General features: G+C 48.4%; 1 protein-coding gene across 1 annotated transcript in view; it reads left to right on the plus strand.

Annotated features, from left to right (window-relative positions):
• Window positions 1-863: 863 nt before the first annotated feature.
• Window positions 864-16,396, plus strand: part of CHUK (component of inhibitor of nuclear factor kappa B kinase complex) — a 78,153-nt gene continuing 62,620 nt past the window's right edge. Inside the window, exons 1-4 of the mRNA XM_082268422.1 lie at window positions 864-1,016; window positions 8,281-8,375; window positions 10,287-10,401; window positions 12,754-12,823. Of these exons, the coding sequence (XP_082124548.1) occupies window positions 912-1,016; window positions 8,281-8,375; window positions 10,287-10,401; window positions 12,754-12,823 (385 nt within the window). The 5' untranslated portion in view covers window positions 864-911. The remainder of the gene's footprint in view (window positions 1,017-8,280; window positions 8,376-10,286; window positions 10,402-12,753; window positions 12,824-16,396) is intronic.

Raw genomic sequence — 16,396 nt, forward strand, 5'->3', positions numbered from 1 at the left:
GGGGGACAAAAGGACGTAAATTCGGGTTGGGTACAGGGTTGCACGACTGCGCAATTGTCTGTTAAAGTAACGCAGTGCTGAATCGCAAAATAGGGCCTGGTCATTAATGGGGCAAATCCTTCCTGTCCAGAAGTGGTTAAAAGCGCTAAACTTGTGCAAGTACTTAAACATGGCTTGGTGTGATGGTTATACCACCCTCCTCCCTCCCCCCATACAGCAGTGCTCAGACATATGTAGAAGAGCAGACTGAGGGATGACCTCATGGGTATGCTGCTGATCCTCTCCTATCCAATGAGAAGGCTGGGGTGGGGAGAGGACACCACATGTCCCCATTTTAGAACTGTCACTGATCATTGTCCCCTCACACAGCCTCCTGCGGTGTCCCCTCTGCCTCCATCCTCTGTTACTATAGAAACACATAGAGAATAGTCATTGTAGAATAGTAGAGGTGAGGTTAATAAGGACCTGGGCAGGTAAGCAGACAGAGGAGGGCATGAACTGACATCACCCCACACAGCGACGTCAGAGACTGGCACAGCACCCACTTTGCTGCTGGATGGGATGCCCCCCTCCCCTAATGGTACAACCACTACCCCTCCCCCCTCCACAGAACACCCCACCATATTACACACTGACACATACACACCCACCTCACCATTCTCCGTCCTTCTCCATCTGCAGCCCAATGGCAATACGTCACAAACATAGCTCGCATTCCATAGGCGGAGCTTCCCGGAAAAGAATGAACTACTGACAACGAGTCTTGATACACAGGGAAGCCCCACGTGACACGAGTACAGCCAATGGGGTGCTTTGTTGCAGTCTCTGTAGGAGGGGAGGTGAGCAGACAGGTGACCGGAAGGGGGTCCGGTGGACACAGAAGTCCCGGAAGTTGATATCTGTGGTACATCATGGAGAAGCCTCCGATCCAGCAGGGAATTGTGTGCGGGCCGTGGGAAATGAAGGACAGGCTGGGCACTGGAGGCTTTGGGAATGTGTGTCTGTTCCAGAACAGGGTATGTGTGTGTCTGGGGAGGGGCTGTAGTCTGTGCTATCCTTTGTAGGAGAGTCTGAGCCATGGAGCCCTGGGGCTTCTCTACGTATTCCAAAGATGTGGCTACTGGTAGAAGGCGATTTTATGTGGTATTGAATAAATGGGGAAACATTTTTTCATCTGTTTTATGTAAAGAGACAGTATAACATACAATACCAATAATAATTGCCCATGCCTATGACATGAAGGCAATGTGGTTTTAGGCAGCAAGAATTGCTAAAAATCAGATTTCATTATCCCTGAGGGAGAGTCCCGGGTCAGGGTAGGGAGGGAGGTGACGTATCCCGGGTCAGGTTAGGGAGGGAGGTGACGTATCCCGGGTCAGGTTAGGGAGGGAGGTGACGTATCCCGGGTCAGGGTAGGGAAGGAGGTGACGTATCCCCGGGGTCAGGGTAGGGAGGGAGGTGACGTATCCCCGGGGTCAGGGTAGGGAGGGAGGTGACGTATCCCGGGTCAGGGTAGGGAAGGAGGTGACGTATCCCCGGGGTCAGGGTAGGGAGGGAGGTGACGTATCCCGGGTCAGGGTAGGGAGGGAGGTGACGTATCCCCGGGGTCAGGGTAGGGAGGGAGGTGACGTATCCCGGGTCAGGGTAGGGAAGGAGGTGACGTATCCCCGGGGTCAGGGTAGGGAGGGAGGTGACGTATCCGGGGTCAGGGTAGGGAGGGAGGTGACGTATCCCGGGTCAGGGTAGGGAAGGAGGTGACGTATCCCCGGGGTCAGGGTAGGGAGGGAGGTGACGTATCCCGGGTCAGGGTAGGGAGGGAGGTGACGTATCCCGGGTCAGGGTAGGGAAGGAGGTGACCTATCCCGGGGTCAGGGTAGGGAAGGAGGTGACCTATTCCGGGGTCAGGGTAGGGAGGGAGGCGACCTATCCCAGGGTCAGGATAGGGAGGGAGGCGACCTATCCCGGGGTCAGGGTAGGGAAGGAGGCGACCTATCCCGGGGTCAGGGTAGGGAGGGAGGTGACCTATCCCTTGTCAGGGTAGGGAGGGAGGTGACCTATCCCGGGTCAGGGTAGGGAGGGAGGTGACATATCCCGTGTCAGGGTAGGGAAGGAGGTGACGTATCCCGGGGTCAGGGTAGGGAAGGAGGTGACGTATCCCGGGGTCAGGGTAGGGAGGGAGGTGATGTATGCCTGGTAAGGGTAGGGAGGGAGGTGATGTATCCCGGGGTCAGGGTAGGGAGGGAGGTGACCCATCCCGGGGTCAGGGTAGGGAGGGAGGTGACGTATCCCGGGGTCAGGGTAGGGAAGGAGGTGATCTATCCCGTGTCAGGGTAGGGAAGGAGGTGACGTATCCCGGGGTCAAGGTAGGGAAGGAGGTGACCTATCCCGGGGTCAGGGTAGGGAAGGAGGTGACCTATCCCGGGGTCAGGGTAGGGAAGGAGGTGACCTATCCCGGGGTCAGGGTAGGGAAGGAGGTGACCTATCCCGGGGTCAGGGTAGGGAGGGAGGTGACCTATCCCGGGTCAGGGTAGGGAGGGAGGTGACGTATCCCGGGGTCAGGGTAGGGAAGGAGGTGATCTATCCCGTGTCAGGGTAGGGAAGGAGGTGACGTATCCCGGGGTCAGGGTAGGGAGGGAAGTGACCCATCCCGGGGTCAGGGTAGGGAGGGAGGTGACGTATCCCGGGGTCAGGGTAGGGAAGGAGGTGACGTATCCCTGGGTCAGGGTAGGGAAGGAGGTGACCTATCCCGGGGTCAGGGTAGGGAAGGAGGTGACCTATCCCGGGGTCAGGGTAGGGAAGGAGGTGACCTATCCCGGGGTCAGGGTAGGGAGGGAGGTGACCTATCCCTGGTCAGGGTAGGGAGGGAGGTGACCTATCCCGGGTCAGGGTAGGGAGGGAGGTGACGTATCCCGGGGTCAGGGTAGGGAAGGAGGTGATCTATCCCGTGTCAGGGTAGGGAAGGAGGTGACGTATCCCGGGGTCAGGGTAGGGAGGGAGGTGACCCATCCCGGGGTCAGGGTAGGGAGGGAGGTGACGTATCCCGGGGTCAGGGTAGGGAAGGAGGTGACGTATCCCGGGGTCAGGGTAGGGAAGGAGGTGACCTATCCCGGGGTCAGGGTAGGGAAGGAGGTGACCTATCCCGGGGTCAGGGTAGGGAAGGAGGTGACCTATCCCGGGGTCAGGGTAGGGAAGGAGGTGACCTATCCCGGGGTCAGGGTAGGGAAGGAGGTGACCCATCCCGGGGTCAGGGTAGGGAGGGAGGTGACCCATCCCGGGGTCAGGGTAGGGAGGGAGGTGACGTATCCCGTGTCAGGGTAGGGAGGTAGGTGACCTATCCCACGGTCAGGGTAGGGGAGGAGTTTACATATCCCGCGGTCAGGGTAGGGGAGGAGTTAACGTATCCCGGGGTCAGGGTAGGGAGGGAGGTGACATTTCCTGGGATCAGAGTAGGGAGGGAGGTGACGTATCCATGGTCAGGGTAGGGAGGGAGGTAATGTATGCCTGAACAGGGTAGGGAAGGAGGTGACCCATCCGGGTCAGGGTAGGGAGGGAGGGGACCTATCCCGGGTCAGGGTAGGGAGGGAGGGGACCTATCCCGGGTCAGGGTAGGAAAGGAGGTGACGTATCCCAGGGTCAGGGTAGAAAAGCAGGTGACGTATCCCGGGGTCAGGGTAGGGAGGGAGGTGACGTATCCTGGGGTCAGGGTAGGGAGGGAGGTGACGTATCCCCAGTCAGGGTAGGGAGGGAGGTGATGTATCTCCAGTCAGGGTAGGGAGGGAGGTGATGTATCCCCAGTCAGGGTAGGGAGGGAGGCGACGTATCCCCAGTCAGGGTAGGGAGGGAGGCGACTTATCCCTCGACTGGGTTGAGAGGGAGGCGACGTATCCCTGGTTAGGGTAGGGAGGGAGGTGACGTGTCCCTGGTTAGGGTAGGGAGGGAGGTGACGTGTCCCTGGTTAGGGTAGGGAGGGAGGTGACGTGTCCCTGGTCAGGGTAGGGCGGGAGGTGACATATCCCGGGGTCAGGGTAGGATAAATGTAACAAGTCAGGGTAGGGAGGGAAGTAAAATATCCCGGATTAAGGAAGGGAGAGAGGTGAAATATATTCTGGATCAGGGTAGGATAGAAGTAAAATATCCTGGGTTAGGGTAGAGAGGGAGGTGACAAATCGCAGGTCAGGGATTGAATGGAGGGAGGTTACAAATCACAAGTCACAGTAGGAGGGAGGCAACATATCATGAATTAGGATAGTAGGGAGCTGGCATATCGCATGTCAGAGTAGGGAGGCAGGTGACTTTTCAATGGTTGGCTATTGAGGGAAGTGATAAATGGGTCAGTAATGTCTGTACCTTACAGTACCAGTGATAGCTACACCTCCCTCCCCAGTATATTTTTTGGGCATAAAAGGGACAGGAAGGGAGGAAAATACTCCAGATGTGGTCACGAACAGATATAAAGATCTGACAGAAAGTGTAACCTTTCCATTTTCTATCCAAAATAAATGTTTGGAGTTGGTCTTTAAAGTGTATGTCTTATGGTTAAACCATCTAGTTGCACCCCCATCTCAGGCTATTGTTATATTTAAGCTGCTACAAAGGCTGTCTTATTCTTACTTGTCATGAGCTCTCGGCTTACCCTGATTTCTGGTACCAGAATACACAACTGTGAGGAGTCACGTTGGCATGAGGTATAGGGCAGAGATCTGTGGACAGGCACAGTTGGTCAGTCAGAGCCTTGGTCTGCACTGTGTCAGGGTCTACAAAACCACCACCATGTCTGTGCCATCCAGAAGCCAGGGGCTAGCATAGCTGGGACAAAGCCTGAGTTATTGAAAGTGTTGTAGTAAAGCCATTGGATCAGTATGCTAGCCAGGGAGTTGGCAATGGCAGCCTCCAGGCATTGCCACTATTGGTTCCCTTTACACAATTACTGCAGACTTGTTTATTTGTGCATCCAGGATACTTTTTTGTAATATGTACCTGTTTGCTCTGTATGCACTCCTGTGTGCATGTTGTTCTTTCTGCTCTCTGTGGATTGTCACATGACATTGCACACTTCTAGAAACCACAGACAAGGGGCAGCATTCCCCACTAGCTGGCATTAAAAATGTTCTTTCAAAAACAGCATGGGTGCTCCCCCATCCATTTTGTGGGGATTGAGGGTTGTCCCCACAATATTTTTTATTTTGGCGTTGGGTTCCCCTTAAAATCTTTACTAGACCTGACCTGAAGGGCTTGGTTTTGTTTAGGGGGGGTTTCCCCACACTGTTTTTTTTTTTACAAAATGTTAATGCCGCCACTTCTTTTGTTTACATTCTGCTGACAGCGTGGAATCCCATGCAGACGAGTCATGGTTGTTAAGGGCGTGGCTGCTGCCTTTTCCTTAACAGCCAGCTATTTACTGGTTGTTAAGGATGCTGATGGCTGCTGGCTCCTTAACAACCAGTAAAATTGAAACACATTCTTTAACCACCTCCCACCCGGCCACTGTACATATACGGCCGGGTGGGAGTCTCATCCTTCTGATCAAACGTTCCGGAACGTCCTTCAGAAGGAGAGAGATCGCGCCGCCGTGGGCACGTGCAGCCTCGCGATCTCGATGTGCCTGTGTCCCTCGGACACGGAGCAACAAGATGCGGCAGGAGGGCCCTGTGATTGGCCCTCCTGATCACATGACGGATGTGTCCAATCACAGCCGTCATGTAATGTAAACACAGTCGTTGTAACGGCTTCGATCTCTTCTCCTCCTGACAGATCCTGTCAGTGAGGAGAAGAAGAGAGAATCTGTACTGCAGCCGGGGGGATCAGTGAGTATTTCTAATTACTCACTGATCACAAGGGGGGAGGGGTCTGTGCTGGTAATCAGAACATTGATTACCAGTGCAGCCCTGGGGAGGGGGGGTGCCACTAGAGCCACCAGGGATGCCCACCCATGACCACCAGGGATGACCACCATGGCCACCAGGGATGGCAAACAGGGCTCAGAGAGCCTGCCAGTGGCGCCCTCCCTATCACTGCTGCCCACCAATGCCATCTATCAGTGCTGCCCACCAGTGCCCATTATTGCCATCTATCAGTGCCGCCCACCAGTGCCCATTATTGCCCACCAGTGTCGCCCATCAGTGTCGCCCATCAGTGCTGCCTATCAGTGCCCACCAATGCTGCATATCAGTGCTATCTATCAGTGCTACATATCAGTGCCCATCAGTGCTGCATATCAGTGCCCATCAGTGCTGCATATCAGTGCTACCTATCAGTGCTGCATATCAGTGCCACCCCATCAGTGTCTCCTCATCAGTGCCTGTCAGTGCGGCGTCATCAGTGCTCATTAGTGCAGGAAAAAACATATCTATTTACAAAATTTTATAACCTAAACAAAAAAACTTTTTTTTTTTTTTTTTCAATTTTTTCAAACTTTTCGGTCTTTTTTTATTTGTGCACCAAAAAAGAAAAAAACTGGTGGTGATCAAATACCATCAAAAGAAAGCTCTATTTGTGGGGAAAAAATGACACAAATTTGGTTTAGGTACAGTGTTGCATGACCGCGCAATTGTCATTCAAAATGCAACAGCGCTAAAAGCTGAAAATTGGTCTGGGAAGGAAGGGGGTTTAAGTGCCCAGTATTGAGGTAGTTAACTATCGCAGTGAATTTCCTTTATTGCCGTTTTATGCTGTATTTACAGAGTATTTTTGATGTAAGTACTGCATAAAGGGATAGTGAATTGACATTTTCAGCTTTACGTACGATAATTTGCAAGAATGTGTCAGATCACCTTAATAGAGCATGTAATGTGCAATGAATGGAGCCCAGAGTCTCTTTTCTGTCTTCTGTAATTGTGTAATGCTAAGGTTCTCAATCACCAGTCAAAGATCGCTGGCAGTGTGCAGGCACAGATAATGATTACAGTAATACAAGTAATACACTGTACAAACATTATATGCACCATTCACAGAGCTTTATTGCAGGGGTGAAGTTTTTTATTTTGAACCTTGTGACTGTCATTGTTGACTGTAATTAACAAGGATCCTTATCCTGGCGTGTTAGCCTATGAACAAAAACTACTGTGCGCTGTACATATAGATTTATTTTTTTAAATATTAGAATAGTATTTTGAGAAGATAAGGTTTTAAATGGACCATCTAATATGAAATGTGTTCTTTTTGCCTTCAGGAAGTTGTGAAATAGTTTATAACAAAGAAGTTAAAACAGACTGTCCCATAGAAGAGATCAGCCTTTGTAATATGGAAAAGTAATAACATTTAGGGGGATCTGATGATACGATCTGAAATTAAAGTTTCCAGCTTAAAGCCTCGTACACACGCAACGATTGTTGGCCGTGAATTTTTCGACCAACGTCTGATCGGCCGATTGTCGGCTTGTTAGTATGATGCTTCCGACAACCGACTCCGACTTTTTGGCCGAACAAAATCTGGTGTGCAGGCTATAAAAATTTTTGTTGGCCATCAACAGAACCGCCGATTTTCCGTCAGTCAGTACAGATTTCGGCAGACAAAAATCTGATGAGCAAGACTGGGCATGCTCAGAGAAGAAAAAACACACGGAAAGTTAACCAGAACATGACATCACTTCTGAAGTTGTTTTTTGTTGGCCGAGAAAATTAGTGTGCAGTCTAGAGCACATTTCAACCAACACAACAACACTGGACAAAAGACGGCCGATCGGTCGGCCGATAATCGTTGCGTGTGTACGAGGCTTTAGTAAAACCATAAAGCTCTGTGAGTGGAAAGATCCAAGAGGACAGGAGGAGCATTTGGGGAATTCTACAAAAACTGGAACTTCCCCTGAAAACATTGAGTGTATTTAGTGAACGACTAAGGCCCCTTTCTCTCGGGTAGGATCCGCTCGGCGGACTCCGCTAGCTCAGCGGGGATCGCGCCGTTGATCCCCGCTGAGCAGGCAGATGACAGGTCTGTCTCTGCTCACTGTGCAGAGACAGACCTGTCAGAGTCCCGCTCTCCTCTATGGGGAGATTGGATGAAAACGAACAGCATGTCTGTTTTCATCCGATACGACCGCTGAACGGATGGTGAATGTATCGCCATCAGTCTGTTTTAGGCGGATCTTGTCTGATCGGATGTCAGCGGACACATCTCTGCTGACATCCGCCTCTTCATAGAGGAGAATGGGTGGCCCGATCAGGTCCGCCAGAAAAACGGACAGGCGGACCTGATCTTTCCGAACGTGTGAAAGGGGCCTAACCGTGTGTGTTTTATAAACAAGAGACCTCGCTCAAATGTATCCTTTTCATAATTGATTTACAGGAAACTGGAGAGTTGAAAGCAATCAAATCATGCCGCCTGGAGCTGAGTTTGAAGAACAAGGAGAGATGGTGTCAGGAGATACAGATAATGAAAAGGTTTTTAATTTGTTACACATTTTTTTACTATAAGGTAAATTTTAGCTGCACCTCACATAACTGTAACAAGGACATTACTCACATAACTGTAACAAGGACATTGTCTCCACCTGGGACTATGTTTCAGAGGAGTCTGCGGCAGGCACTGCCACACAAGCGCACAAGCCCAAATAGCTACTTGGATAACTGTTTTGTAGTGATGGGATCACATTAAAAACCCTAGTTCTGTTATTTTTAAGTTTTCATAAAATTTAGCTGTAACCATCAGTTCCTGATATCCCTAAGATTTTTTTTAAAATGTAAATTGTTAGATGCAGCCCTGTCAAAAAAAACACCCATTGTTTATCGGTAAATATGGATTTCTGCTTGGCAGTGTACATGTTATTTTGTGTTGGCTTATTCATTCTGAAAATCTTAAATAAAAAATGTAAAAAGATCTATAGATTTCTGTTACAAAGGACAGAAATATGCCATACATCAGGGGTGTCGAACTTAAGTTCACCGTGGGCCACATCAGCATTATGGTTGCCCTCAAAGGGCCGGTTATGGTGTACGTTTAGTAAACTGAGAAGTTTTCTCTCAGTTCACTTCTCGGCAATTCTCAGAGAAAAATTATCAACTCTGGCACCCAGTTTAGAAGGTCGAGAACTTCAATTCCCAAAGGGTGATCAGAGGAGAATTTTTTTCTCTGAAAACGGCCGTGATCCCTGTATAACTGGGTGGACTGCCTGTAATCTCACGAGATTTTGTGAGATTACAGTGCCGCCAAGTTTTAAAAGTGAAACCAAAGTTTAAAAGCACTCGTAATGACATGTTCTGACACATGAAAACTTACTGAATATCTATCGATCTATACACACACACATATACAGTATACATACAGTGTATATACATATGTACATACATTATATATATACACCAGTACATACAGTGTATATATATATATATATATATACACCAGTACATACCGTATATATATATATATATATATATATATATATATATATATATATATATATATATATACACCCATACATACATACCATATATACATATATATATATTTTTTTATTTTTTAATTTTGAACCCACTGGTGCTGATATATCGGAAGAAAGAAGTCTTCTTCCTCTGATCACACAGCTTCTCCCCCTGATTCTCCACCTCTGAGCTGGGGAATCTGGAATGGAGATATTTCAGAATAACGGCTGTGTGATCTTCAGATCTCCCTTTTCTAAACTGGCCGTTTGTGACAGAAACGGTCATGTACTGTGATGAGAAGAGAAGAACATGTTCTCTGCTCCTCATCTCAGCAAACTAAACGGTAACTCATTAGAGATCAGTCGTGATCCTCAGGATCACGGCTTTTCTCTGTTTATTAAAAGTACACCTATATCTGTAAGATTAGATGTCAGGAGTCAAGAGTCACCCACCCTTCCTACATCACAATGCACCCCCTTACCTTGTGCTGCTGCCAGGAAGAAGATGTGGGTGGATCTGGGAAGAAGAAAGTGCAGGGTCTGGAGGAGAACCAAAGGAGGGCTGGAGTCAGCTTCCAGAGACTGCTGAATGCTGACACTAGGGGAGGCAGAGGCAAGGTGGTGTTGCGGCTGCACAGAAAGGTGCAGGATCTGTAGGAGGAGTTCTGTCCCCTCTGCTGCTGACTTCTGAGACAAGGTGGGTTAGAGACAAGGGGGGTGCCGCAGCAGCAGGAGAGGTGCGAGGGCCACATGAAATGGCGGGGGGCCGCATTCGGCCCGCGGGCCTTGTGTTTGACACCTGTGCCATACATGGTTACTGGTTTTCACCATTTCACACGGTAGCTGTTCATAGCACTACGTAGCCGTTTGTTGACAATTCTGCTACTTTGTTTCTTACCTTTTTTAGCATATTGTAATTTTTTTTTCTACACAGATTAACCCATCCGAATGTTGTTAAAGCTTGTGATGTGCCACCTGAAATGGACTTCACAGTTAATGCTGTGCCACACTTGGCAATGGAGTACTGCTCTGGAGGGGATCTACGTAAAGTGAGTGCTGATTTTCCGGAATTTCCTAAGTTAATTGCTGATGTTGGATAAAACATATTTGTCCAGCTGGTTTCACTTTGAAGAAGTTGACTTTGAAAATGACATGACAGTAAAATATATACACCTGTTCTGTTGCTGACGAGAATAGAGGCTGCATCATATTCTTATTTTTTAGCAAAAGTAAAAACTAACATTTCAGAAGTTTTTGAACTTCTGATTTTTGTATAAAATATGTTACAAATAAACAATCTGTACAGGATTCACCCCTGACACTAGTTTCTCCCTGACACTAGTGTCTCAGGGCATTATAGGCTTTCTAATGAGAGAGAGCAAACACAAAAAGCAGGTCATTGCTTTAAAATGGTAGTAAACTCTTGTCTGACATTTTTACCTGCAGCTTATAATACAGCATACCTGTAGGTGAAATGAATATCTCCTAAACGTGTACCTTTACCAGGTATTCTAGTGAGCAGCAGCCGGTGACATCAGCGGTGCATGTACTCTAAAGGAACGGCATATATGTGCTGTTCCTTCAGAGCTGTGTGTTCCTCAGGCTGTGACTCCCATGTGCATGCTTGGCCAGTCAGACGGCTGGAGCTCACAAACCTGGAAGGAAGATCGGGTGAAGATGGAAGCCCTGTGACAGCACCCAGCTGGAGGGCTTTGTTTTAGGGCTAGTCACTCATAATGTGCTAGTATGCGTGCAATGCATACTAGCACATGAAACCATTGCCTTGCAGGGAAAAATTGTTTTGCTAGTAGAAGGTCTGCATTGGGACATAGAGAATAGTTGTGTGGGGGCGCGGTAACTCTCCTCCATCTCCATTCATCTGTGTGTTATCAAAGTTTCATCTGTTGAGCTTGGTAAACTAGATTTTGTTTTCAGCAAAGCCGTTAGTGTATGTAAACCCTAAATCTATTTTTCAGTATGTTTGGCATCATGCCTCATACAGTTGTTTTAAACAAATTTTTGTAACTCTGTTGAAAAGATTCTTACCTAGAGATCCTGCCAGTAACTGCACTTTCTGTTTCAGGCTAACGTCGCTAAGCCTCTGTCTGTCAATTAGCAGCAGCACTGTCCGCTTGATCTGTCCAAACCCTAATTTGACCACTGGGCTGCCTATCAGTTCTGCAGGAGGCATGCTCAGACCTCACAGGTAGTCTAGCAACCAACTGAAGGAGTGTGAGTGTCAGATTGACAAAGCTGCTGCCAGTTGTGAGGCAATTGCTTAGCGTTGTCACCCTGCAACACAAATTCATTCTACTGGTATGATCTCAAGGTGTAATGTAACTTTGAAACAGAACCATAAATACATGATTTCCTTAGGAAAACTGTGTGATATGAGGGATCATGGCAAACCTACTGAAGAATAGACTTTGAATGTACTTGCATGTTAGTTAGCCTGATAAATTTAGAGATTGAGTGCCTAGAGCTCCCCTTGCTATATATGTCTAATATTCCAACTAAAAGAATAAATGAGTGCTTAGAGCTCCCCTTGCTATATTTTCACATTTTTCATGTTAAAGTATGAAATATATTCTTTCAATGTTTATTCTTGCACATCGTTAAAAAAAAAAAGGTACACAAACTGTAAATTATACGGTTCCCCAGAGCTTATATTGTAGCTTGTATGGAATCTGAACTCTCCATAGGATTAAAAGAAGAGTGCACTGTACATAGTTGGACCCAGCCCAGTATAAGTTCGTTTGCTTATGTCAGATGGGTTTTGCATATAAATACTTGTCTATGTAAAACCTGCACCTGTCCATGAATTCTGAATGATCCCAGAAGGGTCTCAAACGAATGTCAAACCAATGGCATTGACAGAATTCCAAAGCCTGTTGTCACAAGCACTAAGGCTATGCAGAGCACTGGGAGTAGGGGAACCTACAAAATAAGGTACTGATAAATTTTAAGGCCCCTTTTACATGGTGGTTTTTTTAATCTGGTTCCCCTGTCAATTTTTATGGCTGACCTGATTGGAAGGTCCATTCATCCCCATGAGCGGGCGGGTGTAAACAGACTTGTGCCCGTTTACACCCGCCTACCTCTAGGTCTGATTTGGGACTTAGTCTGGACTACCTCCAGATTAGAGGTAGTCAGGTGCAAAACGGACAGCGGAGTCCATTTACTCTGGGCCGCCTATAGAGCAGAGCGGGCTTTGTCAATGTGCGCTCTGCAGACACCTGCTCTGCTCCAATCAGTAGGGAATCTATGAACTGATCCCTTGCTGATCTGAACAGAATCCATCCAATGTGAAAGGGGCCTAGTAGTATGTTATGTTTGTTTGAGCATAAATATCTTCTTTAAGAATGCATCATTCAGTCCTGCTTATGTTTGTTCTTTTCCAGCTTTTAAGCAAACCAGAAAACTGCTGTGGGTTGAAGGAAAGCCAAGTTTTGAATATAATAAGTGATATAGGTATGTAACACCTTTAGAACATTGGTGTTTTTTGGTCCTAAATCTCTTAGCCCAACTCCATGTTTTTAAAGCAGTATGAAACCCACAACCAAAAATGTAATATATTGCAGCTTGCCAATGATTATATGGTAGTGGCTATAATAGTTTTCTTTTTTTCAATTATTTTTTCCCTCTGTTTTGCCCTGGTGATATTGCCAGTAACACACCTCCTGTATTATACAGATACCACTCTGGATAAAGGAGCACATGGGACAGATTGGGACAGTAGCATTGTCAGTCTGGGGGAAAGAGGAGTGTTATATGTACAAGTAAGATTTAAATCCAGTAGCAAATTAAAACCATACTACAGCTCATACTTTATAATCGTTTTTTTGGGATATAGATTTTCCATAAATCAATAAAAGCTGATTAATTTACCCACTTGGCCCCCAGCCACAGTACATTTACTGCGGGCGGGCAGCATGGCAGGCTGGATGAAGTACATGTAGCGGGTTAGGCGTGTGCAGTGCGCCGCTTCTTTGTCCACTGGACACAACGTATTGCAGATCCCAACAGGGAATCGTAATCGCTATGTGATCACACGATCACAATGTCAATAAAGCCGTTGTGAATGAATTTCATAACCGCTGTGTTTTCCTATACAGTAATGCTGTGATTAGCCCACGGCTATCACATGGTACCTGCGCTAATCATAGCACCCTGTATCATGCGATGAGCTATAGCCAATTGCTGGTACTCACAGCTGTTAGGAACCCAAACCATTCCTAATCACACCCCCCAACCCCCCCTCCAGTAGTACAGTGTTGTTGATGAGAGTATGTAAACAAAAATGTAAAAAAATGTTAAAGAAAATAAAACTATAAAAAGAAGAAAAGATACTTAATTTCTCTTTCGTTCATTGACGGATACAGCTCCTGATTCTTCTTAACCATTGTGTTACCCTCAGGCACTCATTTTTTTTCCTGCCTAGTCAGGAGTAAGGACCTAGTTCCTTGCTGAGATCGCTGGTCCTGGCGGTTTTTTTTTTTAAATGGAATTTTTACCTATCTTTGTTATTTTGTTCCTGTGAGAATCTACAATCAATTCCCGGACTGGGTGGCGAACTGGATAATCTAGATCCAGAGTGTCCCCCCAGTCTGGCCAGCGAGCGCGTGCAGACCCCAGCTCCACGCTAGGTCAGCCTGCGACATAGCCCCACTGGATGGGGGCTGGCTTGCGAGGTAATGTCTCACGAGGATGCATATGACCTGGCCTTGGCCTTGGCCTGGGTCGATGGAGTGGAGGTCTGTCCAGAGCGATGCCCACCCTGTTTCTGGTATGGTAAGTAGCTGTCCCCCCTCTACTCCTGGAGGGTTTTGGGGTGGACGTGGGCCTCTCCCTGAGACGGTGGACCCCCGGGTTCCCCTCCTTCTCCAGCCCCTCTAAAATTTTGATGGTCACTGTGAGGCGGCCTTTGTGAGGGTAACTGAAGTCACTGCCTCCCATTTGGGCATCTGTCCTCCACTGCCCCTTGGAGTTCGGCTCAGCTGGTGGGCACCCACAAAAGTTTAGGCCGTGGGCTACTTGGCAAGGCGACTGAGTCGGGCACCTCTGTTGGGGGGCAGCCCCAGTGTGTTTAGCTGAAGCCCCCACTCTTCCTGTGGGCATCTGCGGGGTTGGGATTCGTGCACTTGCGGCTAGGCCTCTAGAAAAATTGCCGCCTGCTAGGCCATGTGGTCAGCTTGGCACCTCCCTTGGAAGGGGTGACAGCCTTGCCACCATTATTGTGGGGGGCACCTGCCCCTTTTAGTGCTTCGGGACCATCGGGGTACCCTGCCTGCGCGTCCGCGTCACGGCGGGTGGTCCCCTTTTAAGGGGGCTATTTCCTATTATGCCCTCTATGAAGGGCTCGGAGGGCGACTCCCCCCCCACCTTGTTTTTTTCCCTGGGTCCAGTAGGTGGTCACTTTGTCGACGTCCCCTTTGCATGATCGCAGTTGGCAGCCTCCCCTAAATGTTACGTTTTCCGGGTGAGCTATATATATATATATATATATATATATAAATATAGCGACCCTACTGGGTCTGCTTCCACGCACCCTGAGTGCTCAGATAGTCAGGATTATTCCTCTGCTCATGAAAAGGCGCTGGATGCGTGACACTTTAAAAATGGAGGTTGTGTCTGATGCTGCGTCGGAGGCGCCGGTATTTACTATTGTCCTGGTGTAGCAAGGTCTGACCGAGTGGGCTAAATGTTTACGCCGTGACCTGGAGGGGAAACCGCTTCCCCCTGTCTTGCAGAGTCGGCGAATCAATTGGTCCAGGGGCTACAGTTTATCTGTGATGCCTCTTTGGATGCGGCTCCTTTTATTTCTAGGCTGTCTGTATCAGCAGTGGTCCTTCGGCGTATTATCTGGCTGAAATACTGGTCTGCGGACCAGACTTCTAAGAAGACCTTATCTGATCTCCCCCTTGTAGGGAATTGCCTGTTTGGAACTTCCTTGGATGACATTGTTAAGGGTCTCACAGGGGGGAAAAGTACTCTTCTTCCGCAGGATACTATGTGCAAGGAGCCCCATCGTAGACGTGGGCCATTCTCCTTGGCTCATAAGAGGTTTTTTCATCCCTCAGGGTCGAAGATGAGGGATCAAAAGTCAGGGCCTTCACCAGAGGTTCCAAGAAGACCTGGTCTGGCAAGCCATGGGTGGGCTCTTCCAGAGCTGCAGACAAGGCTTCTTTTGCATGAATGGGCCCCCTCACCTGTATCTGGGGTGGGGGGACGTCCTTGTTGGTTTCCGGATCCATGGACCTCCCTGGAATAGGACATGAGGGTCCACAAAGTTATTTGGTCAGGCTACGAGATCGAGTTTGGTCTTATCCTCCGGAAAGGTTCTTCCTTTCCAACTTGCACTTACGGGTCTCTTTGGAGCAGTGCAAGACTTGTTCCTTCAAAGGGTGATTTGTCCTGGTTCCGATTTCGGAACTTTTTCAGGGGTTTTTTACTCAAACCTCTTTACAGTTCCCAGGAAGGAAGGCACTGACTCGGGACTCAGCCTTAGCCAGCGTGTTTCTTTCTCTGGAAAAACTGCAGACCTTGCAGGAGGCATTTTATCTTCTTCTGTTCAGCAGACGGTCATCCCTCCGGACTTGCATGGGGGGCTAGGCCTGATGGTGTCCACCCTCGAGGCAGTCTGTTTGCAGTTCCACACAAGATCTCTGCTAAAGAGATTCTTGTGAAATGGGACAAGGATCCACTGTCTCTAGAGGTGGCTTTGTTCTCTGGCACTTCAACAGGGAAAATCCTTTCTGTACTGGACGGTTGTCACCACGGATGCCAGCCTGTCCGGGGTGGGGAGGCATCCTCAGCACAGATGTGCTCTGGACGTCTGGAATCTGGCAGAGTCCAGACTGCCGATTAATGAAAAATCCAAGCAATCAGCCTTTGTCTGACTCATTGGACAATTCGTCTTCAGGGGTGTCCGGTACGAATTCACTTGGACAATGCCACAGCCGTGGTCTATGTCCATAACCAAGAGGGCACAAGTAGTGTCCTGGCGGCTCTGTAAGTAGCCGGCATTCTAAGGTGGGCTGACCG

The sequence above is a fragment of the Pelophylax lessonae genome (assembly GCF_965119305.1).
Source record: "Pelophylax lessonae genome assembly, chromosome: 9".
Lineage (NCBI taxonomy): Eukaryota > Metazoa > Chordata > Amphibia > Anura > Ranidae > Pelophylax > Pelophylax lessonae.